Genomic DNA, 14,607 nt, shown 5'->3' with positions numbered 1-14,607 from the left:
TAGAAAACAAAAAGCATGTAATTTTCTTCTTGCAGTTTTATTTGCATTCTATGATTACAATTGGATTATGGTTTTCTGCTTTGTACATTACATCGAAAATAATCTATTCAACTGATTTTTTTATAATTCTGGAACAGAAAGAAAATGAAGAAATAGCAAATACCACAGAGATGCTTTGCCTGTAAGGAACACCAAAAGTAAACTTTATTCTTTCTCAGAAACATTTTAGAAACCTATTAAAATATGACAAGCTTCCAGCAATTTTTACTAATTCATATAAACAATTTTTTCCAACCCAACAAAAAATAATACCCCTAATAAAATGTTCAAAAATCCTTTTGGCTGAAATTCAGATATGGTGAAAGATGCAAAACATCTTGCATTGTCCAAAAATGCTGCACAATAGAAATAATTGACTTGAGTCTCCCCAGAGCTTGTTGTTCTATGAGACCCTCTTTAGTACCTGGAGAATTATGTTTTTGCTCTCTCTTTTAAAAGTTTAGTAAGGAATAGCCAATCTGTCAGGACCCAGGCTGCAGAGCACCAATAACCATACACAGAGGCCAGAATCTATCTAATATCTTTATTGAGGAAATATATAAAGTTAATAAAAGCAAGTGTAGAAAATAGTTCAGAAGTAGACCTTTCAGGAAAGGTCAAAATTAGTCCAAGAAAACAATGTCCAATATGAAATATTAAGGTCCAAAGTTGTAATCCAATAACCGAAACACTCACTTTGCCAAGCAAAGTGAGGGGAGATGACAAGGTCCTTTAGTCCATGGAGCTTAATGCAAGGCTAGGAAGCAAACTAGATTCTTGGCAAACAAGGCTTGATTCAAGGCAACAAGAAGCGAGGAGCAAGAACAGGGTCCGTGGAAATCCGTGGCGAGGTCCGGGGAACAAGGCAGGGCTGGAACGAGAACAAGGTCCTGGAAACTGGAGTAGCGTAGTCCACACACAATCTACTCCCGAAGCTGACGAATTGACTCCGCAAGGAATCCTTTGTGGCCAAGCATCTATATAGGATCTTGTTTTCCCGCCAAAGCAGACTTTCTCTGGGGAACAAGAACCGAAACCTAAACTGTCCAGATGCAGGACTCCTTAAACTTTCCCAAGGGAAATAGACTTAATCATCTAATTGTCTGGCAGCTATCCGGGCGCTTCGGCGAGTCGCCTCCCGCGCGTGTCTATCTTGATTATAATAAAGGCGGCGAGAAAATGGGGGAGATTTCTCCACAAGGCTTGTTTGTGTGACTTCTTGTGGGCAAACATCCTGCAGCTGCAAGGGCTCCAAATCTGGCAAAAACGGTGGGAAACCCAAGTTTTCCTCTTCATCTGTCACAACAGTACTAGGAACGGGACTACATGGCCCATAGGTCATCACACAATCTAACTATTTTGTTGCTAATAGTAAGTCATTTTCTAAAAGAGTAGTTTGCAACAGTATTTTGGATTTAAATGTATGAAATGTGTGCTTCAAACAAAAACAAAAAAGTGCTAGATGACTCCAAAATAGGAATGACTTATTTCTGTTTATATTGTATCCATCCTTTCACATATGATAGAAGCCAATATCAAAATAACAAAAATCTTAACTAGTCAATGTACAACTCATCATGGTATCTTTCCATGGCCCATGTGCTCCTGTCACAAGCAGCTAAACTAACAGTCATAGTAATGATGTTAGAATCTTCCATGTATGAGTAGAGATAGTGAAGAGAGATGTAGCAAAAGCAGTCAAGGCATATAATGCAAATTCTGGTAGAATAACACCAATTAGACTTCAGGGAAACCTCATTATTGTAACCATAATCTACGTTTCTGCTCCAACTACATAGGTAGAAGAGGAAGAAACTGAAAGATTCTATGCTAGATTCCAGGAGGAAATAAGGTCATACACCACAAAAAGGACATGTTGGTAATCATAGGTGAACAAAAAATGTAGGAAACAGAGTAGAAGCAAATACTGTAAGAGAATTCAGCCTAGCATCAAAAAATGAAGTAGGAAAGTACACATTGTAGATGGATATTATTATTATTATTATTATTATTATTATTATTATTATTATTTTGCATAAAATATAATTATAATTATAATTATATTTTGGTCTAAAACTCTTTAGCTGCTTGTGATCGCTTTTTATCAGTTTTTAAACTTATTTATTTATGCAATATTTTTGACATGAAATAAATAAAAATAAAAACCAATAAGAGACTATATGGTTCAAGAAAAAACAAAACTATTAATAGATCTACAGTGAAAGTAAAGAAGAAAATTGTCACCTAATATTCGATGTTGAGGAGGGAGATCAACATTGCAAAGAACTTAAGAAAGTTTTGACCACAATGGAGAAGATTGGAGGTTTTTTCTTTTCTTTTACCATACCTATCCTTTCCTTCCCCAAACCTCATAGTATGTTTTTGTATTTCCACTTCTTTATATATAGTATAATCAACTGTTTGTGTACATATGTTAGAAATCCCTTATATTTTTACCCTCTTATGTCTTACTTTTCCCCCTTTTTCCTCTTTTATGATATTATAAATAGTTTATTTTTTAATTAATAAAAATCATTTAGAAAAAAATTAATATGTTTATTTATATCCCACCTTTTCTCTCCATTAGGAGACTCAAAGCGGCTAACATTAAAAACATTACAATTTAAAATATACAAATATACAATATTAAAACAGCATTAAACATCATTGGTATTAAAAACAATTGAGATTAAATTCATAAAAACATAAGAAAGCTACAGCAGCCACTGAGATGATCTTAAAAACATTCTTCTTTAAAAGTCTGCCTGAATAAAAAGGTTTTAGCCTGTCACCAGAAGGACAGCAGGGAGGGGGCCATTCTGGCTTCCCAGGGAGTTCCAGAGTTGAGGGGCAGCCACCAAGAAGGCCCACTCTCTCCTTCCCACCAACCGAGCTTGAAATGAAGATGGGGCCAGATAGACTCAATCAAGGAAATCATAGCCCTGAGTTTCAAGACCTCAAAAGGCCTGTTGATGATATTGTGACTTGAAGATCTCTAATGCATAGGGTCATAATACGACCTGATGACAGTTAACAGCAACATCTAATCATCTTGTCGAAGAGAATAATTATTTTTTTTTAAAAAACATAACTCTTTTAGATGGAAACTAAGACAGTGCTACATTTTCTACAATGTAATATGAAGCTTACATAAAGCTAATTTCAGAAGAAAATCTATATCCTTTTATGGGGGTAGGAGATAACAGCAATTACAAATGATAAAATATGTTGTGGCAATGAGTTTGCATAATTGAACTTCTTTTTGGCTTCTCATCCCCATTGGGAATGTTGATTTAGCTTGGATGTTAACAAGGCTCCTTATATTTTATTCCTGTACAAATTACAAAAAGTGGAAAATGGAGTCCTCATTTATATTCAAATATTTATTTATTTATCACATTTATATCCTTCCCTTCTCACCCGAAGGAACTCAGGACGGCTTACAACAGTGGCAACCATTAGATGCCATACAAATCAATATAAAACAGCGCATAAAACAGTTAAAACTATTAAAATACATTGTAAATTAAAATATACGTTTCAAATATAAAATCAGATCCGTTCATCCTCATGCTTTGTCCATAGTTCGGTCCACGTCATCTTCGCCATTTATTGATTAAAAGCCTGGACACACAGCCATGTTTTTAGGGTTTTTTTGAAGCCCAACAGGGTTGGGATTTGACGCATCTCTCTTGGGAGGGTGTTCCACAGCCCGGGAGCCACCACCGAGAAGGCCCTGTCCCTCGTTCCCACCAACCGCGCCTCCGAGGCAGGTGGGACTGAGAGCAGGGCCACTCCAGATGATCTCAGAGATCTTGCTGGCTCATAGGAGGAGATATGTTCAGACAAGTAGATTGGGCTGGAACCGTTTAGGGCTTTGTAGGTCAAAACCAGCACTTTGAATTGGGCTCGGTAGCATATTGGCAGCCAGTGGAGCTGGCTTAACAAGGGGGTGGTACGCTCCCTGTAAGTCATCCCAGTTATTAATTTGGCTGCCGCATGTTGTACTAATTGAAGCTTCCAGACCGTCTTTAAAGGCAACCCCACATAGAAGGCATTGCAGTAGTCCAAACGGGATGTAACCAGAGCGTGGACCACCATGGCTAGGTCAGACCTCCCAAGGAACGGGCACAGCTGGCACATGCGTCTTAGTTGTACAAATGCTCCCCTGGCCACCACTGAAACCTGGGGCTCCAGGCTCAGCGATGAGTCCAGGAGAACACCCAGACTGTGCACCTGTGTCTTCAGGGGGAGTGCGACCCCATCCAACACAGGCTGTAACCCCATTCCCTGTTCAGCCCTACGACTGATCAGGAGGACCTCTGTCTTGTCTGGATTCAATTTCAATCTGTTCTCCCTCATCCAGTCTGACACAGTGGCCAAACACCAGTTCAGGACCTGAACAGCCTCCTTAGTAGCAGGTGGAAAGGAGTGACAGAGCTGGACATCATCTGCGTACAGATGACACCGCATTCCGCAACTTTGGATGATCTCTCCCAGCGGCTTCATGTATATGTTGAACAACATGGGGGACAGTACTGATCCTTGCGAGACCCCACAAGACAACGGTTGTGGGGATGAGCAGGAGTCCCCCAATGACACCATCTGAGAACGCCCCTCCAGGAAGGACCGGAGCCACTGCAGAACAGTACCTCCAAGCCCCATCCCCACGAGGCGCCCCAGAAGGATACCGTGAGCGACGGTATCGAAGGTCGCTGAGAGGTCCAGCAGAACCAGCAGGGACACACTCCCCCTGTCCAGTTCCTGGCGTAGATCATCGACTATGGCGACCAAGGCTGTCTCGGTACAATGCCCCGACCTGAAGCCAGACTGTGCCGGATCCAGAAAGTCAGTGTCATCCAAGAATGCCTGGAGTTGTGCGGCCACCACACGTTCCACGACCTTGCCCAAAAAGGGGAGATTGGAAATAGGCCAAAAGTTCTCCAATTGAGTGGGGTCCAGTGATGGCTTCTTCACCAGCGGTTGGATCACAGCCAGTTTGAGGCTCGCTGGAAATATGCCTTCCCGAAGGGAGGCATTCACCACCACCTTCACCCACTCGGCCAATCCCCCTCTGGCTTCTCTCACCAGCCAGGATGGGCAGGGGTCTAGGATGCATGTGGTGGCCCTCACTTCTCCAAGCACCTTGTCCACATCCTCGAGTAGAACAGATTGAAAAGAATCCATCAAAATGGAACAAGCAGGTGCTCGTGTTACATCCCCGGAGACTGCCGTTAATATGGTGTCAAAGCCAGAGCAGATCGAAGCGACTTTGTCTGCAAAGAACCGAGCAAATGCTTCACAGCAGGCTGCTGAGTCGTCAGGGATCCCGTCCACAGGGGCGGGATATAACAAACCTCTGACAACTAAAAACAGCTCTGCCGGAAGGTTCTTTGTGGACGCAATATTAGCTGCAAAGAAAACATTCTTTGCAGCATCTATTGCTGTGGCATAAGCCCTAAGATAGGAGCTCAGCCGTGTTCGGTTTGACCCGCTTGGCTCTGAGCGCCACATGTCCTCTAGTCCCCTCTTCTTTCACTTCATTGCTGCCAGCTCCTCAGTAAACCAAGGAGATGGTTTAGCTCGGGTACTCGAGAGGGGACGTTCCGGAGCGATCGTGTCTACTGCCCTGGCTGCCTCCTTGTTCCAGAGAGCAAAGTTGAAGTATTTTGGCCACATCATGAGAAGACAGGAAAGCTTGGAGAAGATCATGATGCTGGGGAAAATGGAAGGAAAAAGGAAAAGAGGCCGACCAAAGGCGAGATGGATGGACGGTATCCTTGAAGTGACTGGCTTGACCTTGAAGGAACTGGGGGCAGCAACGGCCAACAGGGAGCTCTGGCATGGACTGGTTCATGAGGTCACGAAGAGTCGGAAACGACTATACGACTGAGAGAGAGAGATTTGTATTCAAGCTACATGAAAGAATAAAATTATCCACATCCTAAATGTACATTTCAGGATATCAAAGCTGATAGCTTTACTCTGTCAATATTAGATATTAGTAGCAAAATAGATTTTAGGATTTTTTTTGTTTTGTTAGAGAATCCTCTGATGTCCTAAAGAACTTAAAAGTTTCCCCTTTATGCTGTTTTTTTTTTTTTTAAAAAAAGAAATCCATTGACCATATAACTCATTTTCTTCTTTCTTTTTACAGCCATGTCACATCTTGGAAGACAAGTTTACTTCTATATCACTGGGCAAGTGTTTGTGCATTTAAAAGATATTGGCTGATTTTAAAAATTTGAATATCTTAATCTGGAGTATTTCCTTACTCCAGAATTTCATTTTCTTGTGGGATATAAAATGCCCCATTTCCACAGGCATATTTTTGGGAAAGAATTGAACATATTATATAATAATAAAATACACATGGTCAGAAAACTCATACCCACAAAAGGTGGATTTTTTAAAAAAAAATAGTGGTTCACCATCTTTGCAAAAAGTGTAACTAATATATTGTTAGTTTTAGTTAGGGTTATATGTTGACTTGAAAATATATTTTATATGGGAAATAGTGTAGTGGTGTGACCACTGGACTATGATTCTGAAGATCTGGGTTTGAATCTCTGCTCAGCCGTGAAAGCCACTTGGTGATCTTGGACAAATCCCAGTCTTTCAGCCTCAGCAGAAAACAAAGACAAACTCTACCTAAAAAAATCTTGCCAAGAAATAAATCACTGTATAAGTTTGTTGTAAAGCCGAAATAAGTCAGAAATGACTTGAAGTCACACAACAGCAGTAACAACATTTTATCCTTCTAGAACGTAATTTAGATGTTTACCCATGGTGACATTTTAAATATATATCACTTTCATTCAGGTAAAGTCAGGTTCTTAACAGAAAGTAGTTTATGGTATTTATGCACCCTTTGTGTGGTTGATACACATACAATTAATAGATATGAAACAGTTTAACATGTTTTATATTGTATTAATTACACTTTGTACAAGAAAGAAAAGTCAAACAATGCTGTTTATATAAACAAAAGCTCAATTCTGTCCACAAAGGATCATTGGAAAGAAAGCGTAGCACTAAATGTTTTGCTCATGCAAGCTGGATCTTTTATAATGAACACTGTTAAATCTTGGAGGCAGGTAATTACTTTCAGGCTATATAATAAGCAAATTACTTTTATTGCACCAAAGTTGCTGAAGTTAAAGTTTGTTTTTGTCCATGCATATAGATTTCTATATTTTTGTGTGTTTTCAAAGATAAGTAGTACTTAAACAGTTTGCTGACAAAACACTTGCATTAATGAGGTGCTCTTTTCTTTAAGAAGATTGAGAAGCATTTCATAATAGGATGACAGCAGGATACAAGCCTCTTAGAAAGTTCTTAGAGAAATATTCCAACATAAAAAGGTAAGATGCTTGCTTATTCTGCTTGCATCATGTACAATTTAACCTATTTACTGCCTTTTGAAAATGCTACATCTTGGCATGTAAATTCCACAGTAATTGGGTCATTGTAAAGACAATATTTAGGCTAATCCTATTTTTTCTTTCCTTGTTTCCCTTTATTTTCACTTTTTTCTCACATTTTTTCTCAAAAATGAGCAAAAATAATGACATAAACTTATTTTGTCATAGTAGAAGTAAACAATTATTTTCGACTGTAATCGATTTCCCAAAGAACACATGTGCAATAGATTTTATAAAATGTTTTGTAGGCTTTCTACTGACATTGTATTTGTAGCAATCACTTCTATTGGTATTTATAAATCAACAGATGTCTACATAATTCACCTACCTTTTGTTTGATGATCATATCATTGATTTCATCAAGGTCACCAACAGTGACTATTTGGGATTTTATCACTCGATCCAATAGAGAAAGCCAGTCGGTAAGGTCTGCCCATGCTTTATTGAATTCAGCCAGGGCTGGCACCTCCAAAAGCAAAGATGATGGCATTTCTTGTTTGGAGATGGTGGTTTCCTTGGTTACCAGAGTTTGCGTATCCACAGTAACAGTTTGGTCAGGAGAAGTTACTGAAAGGGGGAAAAATCCTATGGAATTATTGTGTAAAAAGAATAAGGGGATAAATAGCATAATTTTCTATTAAAATGATAATCATTTCATAGAATTCATTTGCAATTGCCATATCACCCATATAAATCAAGGATTTTCAGTTGTTTTGCTATTATAAATCATTGATACATTTACATTACAAAGATATTAACATAGCACTATTCCTGCAGCATGACCAGCTCTTTTCCACCTCTGTCCTCCCCATAATTCCAACACTGATTATATATAGAGAATCAGGAAAACAATGTTACATGTTTGGAATTGGATGTCTCAAGTGATACTACGCATCTTGAAAGTTGCAAATGATATTGCACTGGCCATCCCAAAAACATCTGAATTGAAAGCTGCAGTTATTCATAATGTTTATGGTCTCATGCAATTTGTGGAACGTTGCAAACTCTATTCCAGTGGTTCCCAACCTTTGGTCCTCAGGGTATTTTGAATTTCAGCTCCCACAATTTCTAACAGCTAATAATCTCGCTGGGATTTCTGGGAATTGAATTACAAAACATCTGGAGGACCAAATGTCCTGTCTGTTATTACATTGTCATTTTTCATTTATTGTGCCAGGTGACAAGAATCACATCATGGCTGAGATACAAGATGAGTGCAAAGTTCTTCTCAGAAGAGACTCATCTCCCTTCTCATCTCCTGCAGGACTCACTTGTCTTTTTCATTTAGTGGCTGTAGAGAGTGTGAAGGCAGCAGAGAGATACCCAGATATCCCCCAATATGCCCCATTCACAATGACAAAGACATCCTCTAGGAGAGTAGTTCTCAACTTGGGGTTCCCAGATGTTTTTGGCCTACAACTCCCAGAAATCCAAGCCAATTTATCAGCTGTTTGGATTTCTGGGAGTTGAAGGCCAAAAACATCTGGGGGGCCCAGGTTGAGAACCACTGCTCTAAGACTTTTTGAACGTCTAGGTCCTGGAGGATGGCATTGTCATTGTATGCCCAACTATAAGGGCACAAATGGATGCTACTCCATCACCCTTAAACATATTTTTCCCAACAAGTAAAGACCACTACCTGGGGGGAAAAGGGTGCATTTTGAAAGAATTAGGAATCTTTCATGAGACAACCCTTTCCAATAATCAAAATAGAATGCCATCCTATTTTACCAGATTTTCTTATCTAGTGTAAAATGGGACTCTTTTATACTACCCGTATTGCTATTGAAGATACATTGCTGAAGACCTGAAGTTATTTTATTCTACCCATGAACTTACATCAAAAGTCTAGAATACAGTCATCCTTTTAGTACCATAAGACTGAACATGACAGAATGCTACTGGACTCGTTACCCGGCTAACTTCTTCAATGGTCAGTAAAAAAGAATTAACTTAGAACTAAAATATGCTTAGGATTGAAATATGCACTAGTATAATTTATGAGAAAGATTAAAACATGTTCATAGAGAAAGGAAGTAAGAGTTTGATACCCTGTTAAACATTAGGAAAAAATCAAATCAAAACAGAATTAGTCCTTCCATGAGGAAACACATTTGTGCGACATTCCTTCCAAAGTACTGGAGGAGACTAGCTAAAATACAATTTCACTACAATAGATTTTGATATTTGAAAATTGTTCAGGTCTTATGGGCCCCTGGTGGTGGCGCAGTGTGTTAAAGTGCTGAGCTGCTGAACTTGCAGACTGAAACGTCCCAGGTTCAAATCCTGGGAGTGGAATGAGCACTCACTGTTAGCCCCAGCTCCTGCCAACCTAGCAGTTCGAAAACATGCAAATGTGAGTAGATAAATAGGTACCACTCTGGCGGGAAGGTAACGGTGCTCCAATGCAGTCATGCCGGCCACATGCCCTTGGAGGTGTCTACGGACAACGCCGGCTCTTCGGTTTAGAAATGGAGATGAGCACCAACCCCCAGAGTCGGTAACGACTGGACTTAACGTCAGGGGAAAACCTTTACCTTTTACCTCAGGTCTTATATTCAGACTGTTTTTATATACCTTCTTAAATCTGTTTATATGATAACTTAATGATCTACATTAACTTCATAACAGTCATGGAAGATCAGTCAGTATTAATTTGTAAAGCAAGTAGTTTGCATAATGCCATGACGAAAGAGATCTGAGTGTATCCACACTTTGCTTGGAGTGCATTTCACCAAACAAATGGAACACACTGAAATCAATGAGACAAGAGACATACTTGCAATAAGGTGTGTAGGGGGAGATGACAGAAAATTTCCATTTTCATCTATCTAAATTCAAGCTGTTCAATATACTTTGTTTTCTTTTGCTGTTGATTTCGGGACTTAAGAGTAAAGGAATCCCCACTTGTAGGTGCAAACTGGATTAATAGGTGCAGAACCATTTACAGAAAGACTAGGACACAAAAGCTTGAAATGTGGCTGATGTTTTTCTGAGAAGAAAAACATAACCTAGTTTTTGAGGAAGCTGTAAGACTGAAAGAGCAATTCGTAGACATTTTAACAATGAATATGCTAAATTTGCATAATTAACAAACACTTTGCATAATTTGCAAAATCAATAGTCCTGATTGAAAGCCCTTTAATATAGCAACTCTAGGCAAATTATTTACATCCTTTCTTATGATTGTTACACAGCAGGAATAATATACCACTTCTATAGTGTGCTCCCAGCAGAGAACTAACATGTTAATGTTAATTACATCTCTTATGTTTTTGATAGTACAAAAGTTTCTACTAGAGGGTAAAAAACCCTTTACTCCAAATAAAAAATTGTAATTTTAAAAGCATTTCCAAAGTAATGATATACCAGGTGACATTTTAATTTACTAAGTTGTCATCTCTTCTTTGTCACTAGCATTTTTGCTAGAGTTTTGCACTCTGTGGTTTGTGGTAGTGACTCTAGAAGCACATCAGGAAGCAAATGATAGGAGCAATAACAGGAAGCAAATAATAATAGATTATGATGCAGTTCTTTATACATCCCTGTGCTAGTTGGCTTAAATTTAATAATGTTAAACTGTGCATTACCTAAGCCAATTTTGAGATCCATGAAGATCAGTCTTCAAAGCACTATAAGAAAACAATCCTTACCTACTTTGTTATAGTACACTCTGCAGCACAGGCATCCTTTGAGGACTATTTATAGCTGTAATAATTTAAATATGCACTCAAAATTACTTACATTTTTCTCAACAAACAAAAATGATGGGTCTCAAACTCTCTCCCTTAATTTTTCTACTTTCAGTAGTTTTCATTTGTTGTTAAAAAAGGCAAACTCCACATTAGAATTATGTTATCTTTTGAAAAAAATATGTAACCTGAATTATTTTTGTGTTTTTGCTGCCAGAGGAAGAAAAGAGATATCAGTATTTCTAAATTGGAAGACATCCCCTTTCCATTACATAGATGTTTTCCGGTCTTACATACATCAGTCACAATTTCTGGTAGCAATTCCAAGAGTTCACCTGATTTCAATTTACCATCATAATGATCCTCTTAAAAACAGGTATCGGTTTTCCTTATAAAAACAAAATACAAAGCAAAGTTTTATGACTAAAAAGGAAATGTCTTATATCAAATAGCAGGGTAATGAGATAGGCAGGAAGATGTAAGGACAGATTGAATGCATATAGCATATTCCAAAAAAATACTCACTGTTTCTGATTGCTAGATATGAAGGGGAAAAGTCAGACATGAAGGGAAAAACCTGCTGAACACAGATGCACAGGCAAAGATTTATATCCTGCCAGGAGTCCTATTAGATCTCACCCAAAATGTTACATAATTTATTTAAATATCTTATTTATAGACATTCAAAATTTTCATCCTACAAAAAATAAGTATTGGAGAATGTATATCTAATTTGGTGAAGTTTTGAAGGCATATTGCAGGGGCTGTGACAGAAGCAAAACATGGGGGCTGCATTTTACTCAACCCTGCATTAGATTATCTGAACCAAATTATGGATGCTTTGATAAAATGAATATATATGAACAAGCTAATATTAATGACTGAAGTAAATGACTAGATCTGTTCTAGCCACCTCTTCTAATATCCAGAGCCATAAGATTTTCACACAAGTTACTTGTGTGTAGACTTTGGCCCCTTCTACACTGCCGGACAATCCAGGTTATCAAACTGGAAAATCCACATTATCTGATTTGAACTGGATTATTTATTTATTTATTTATTTATTTATTTTATATACCGCTCTTCTCCCCCAGGGGGACCCAGAGCGGTCTTACATAATGGCAAGATTAATGCCACATATAATACAAAATATAGTAAAAACCAACAATAGTAAAAACACACTTAAAAACCAGTATCATATCCAATTAAAACAGTAAAACACTGTGTGACTGTTACAACAGGGCCAGTAGCATTGGGTCAAAAGTCAGAGCCAGTCTGTATTCAACTTCACATTAATCCAACGAATACATCAGCTTATATCAACTCATATCCTAGAATGGGCCAAAAGCTTGGGCCCACATCCAGGTCTTCAGCTGCTTCCTAAAAGACATGAGTGAGGGGGCTTCCCTAATCTCCCTTGGCAAGGAGTTCCACAGCCACGGAGCCACCACAGAAAAAGCCCTGTCTCTCGTTCCCGCCAAACGCACCAGTGACCGCGGCGGGACCGAGAGCAGGGCTTCACTTGAAGATCTTAATCTGCGGGACGGCTCATAGAGGGAGATACGTTCAGAGAGGTGAGTTGGACCAGAGCCATTTAAGGTTTTGTAGGCCAAAGCCAGCACTTTAAATTGTGACCGGAAGCTAACAGGCAGCCAGTGGAGCTGTTTCAACAGAGGCGTTGTATGCTCCCTGAATGGCGCTCCAGTTAGTAACCTGGCTGCGGAACGTTGAACTAGTTCCAGCTTCCAAACAGTCTTTGAAGGCAATCCCACGTAGAGCGCATTGCAATAGTCCAAACAAGATGTAACAAGAGCGTGGACCACCATGGTCATGTCAGGCTTCCCAAGGTATGGGCACAGTTGGCGCACAAGTTTGAGTTGTGCGAAGGCCCCCCTGGCCACCACCGAAACCTGGGGTTCCAGGCTCAGCGATGAGTCCAGGAGGACACCCAAACTGCGAACCTGCACCTTCAGGGGGAGTGCGACCCCATCAAGCATGGGCTGTAACCCTATACCCTGTTCAGCCTTATGACTGACCAGGAGGACCTCTGTCTTGTCAGGATTCAACTTCAATTTGTTCACCCTCATCCAGTCCAACACAGCAGCCAGGCACTGGTTCAGGATCTGGACGACCTCCTTGGACGCTGGAGAAAAGGAGTGATAGAGTTGGACATCATCCGTGTACAGATGACACCGAACTCCAAAACTCCGGATGATCTCACCCAGTGGCTTCATGTAGATGTTAAACAACCAAGGGGACAGTACTGAGCCCTGTGGGGCTCCACAAGACAATGGCTGTGGGGGTCGAACAGCTGTCCCCTATCAACAGCTTCTGGGTACAATCCTCAAGGAAGGACTGGAGCCACTGCAACGCAGTACCCCCAAGGCCCATTCCAGCAAGGTGACCCAGAAGGATACCGTGGTTTATGGTATCAAAGGCCGCTGAGAGATCCTGGAGAACCAGCAAGGACACACTCCCCCGTCCAGCTCTCTGCGGAGATCATCCACCAAGGAGACCAAGGCCGTTTCAGTTCCATGCCCTGGTCTGAAGCCAGACTGTGCCGGATTCAGATAATCAGTTTCAACCAAGAACCCCTGGAGTTGCAAGGCAACCACACGTTCCATGACCTTGCCCAGAAAGGGAAGATTGGAAAAAGGCCAAAAGTTATTCCAATTAGTGGCGTCAAATGATGGCTTCTTCAACAGCGGTTTTATTATGGCTTGTTTGAGGTCGGCTGGCAGTCTGCCTTCCTGGAGGGAGGTGTTCACCACCACTCTTACCCACTCAACCAACCCCCCTCTGGTTTCTTTAACCAGCCAGGATGGGCAGAGGTCTAAGATGCATGTGGTCACTCTCACTTCTCCAAGGACCTTGTCCACGTCCTCGAGTTGCACAGATTGAAATAAATCCATCAAAATCGGACAAGCAGTTGTTCTTGCTACATTTTCGGAGATTGCATCAACCGTGGCGTCAAGCTCGGAACGAATCAAAGCGATTTTCTTTGAAAAGAACTGGGAAAAAGCTTCACATTTCTCTGCCAAGTCATCTGTGGGCACAGTTTGAGGGGTGTTAAGCAGCCCTCTGACTGTTCTAAACAGCTCGGCAGGATGGTTTTTGGCTGCCTCAATTCTAGAACTATAATAGTTTTTTTTTTGCAGCAGCAGCAGCAGCAGCAGCCATTGCTTTGCAATATGCTCTCCTTTGGGCTTTAACCCATTCTAAATTTGTTTCGCTCAGTCGCTTTCGCCACACACGTTCTAGTCGCTTCATCTCGCGCTTCATCGCTGCCAACTCCCCAGAGAACCAGGGTGCCAGTTTAGCTCTGCACATTGCGAGGGGCCACTCCGGAGTGATCGTGTCTATTGCCCTCCCCATTATAGAGAGTGACCAGAGCATCAACAGAATCACCTACCGAGGAGGCGGGAACATCCCCAAGAGCCATCAGGAATCCA

The 14,607-nt window shown here is 40.4% G+C and overlaps 1 protein-coding gene across 15 annotated transcripts in view; it reads right to left on the bottom strand.

The window, feature by feature from the left end:
- Nucleotides 1-14,607, bottom strand: part of dmd (dystrophin) — a 1,684,732-nt gene that overhangs the window by 463,109 nt on the left and 1,207,016 nt on the right. For all 15 annotated transcript variants that reach the window (XR_010004953.1, XM_008107345.3, XM_016992722.2 and 12 more), the window contains one exon: nucleotides 7,792-8,030. Coding sequence is in view for 14 of the 15 variants with exons in the window: in XM_008107345.3 (XP_008105552.2) it covers nucleotides 7,792-8,030 (239 nt within the window). In the remaining variant the exon portion in view is untranslated. The remainder of the gene's footprint in view (nucleotides 1-7,791; nucleotides 8,031-14,607) is intronic.

This window comes from Anolis carolinensis, chromosome 3, assembly GCF_035594765.1.
Source record: "Anolis carolinensis isolate JA03-04 chromosome 3, rAnoCar3.1.pri, whole genome shotgun sequence".
NCBI classification, from domain to species: domain Eukaryota; kingdom Metazoa; phylum Chordata; class Lepidosauria; order Squamata; family Dactyloidae; genus Anolis; species Anolis carolinensis.
This window is presented reverse-complemented; position numbering and strand designations above follow the sequence as displayed.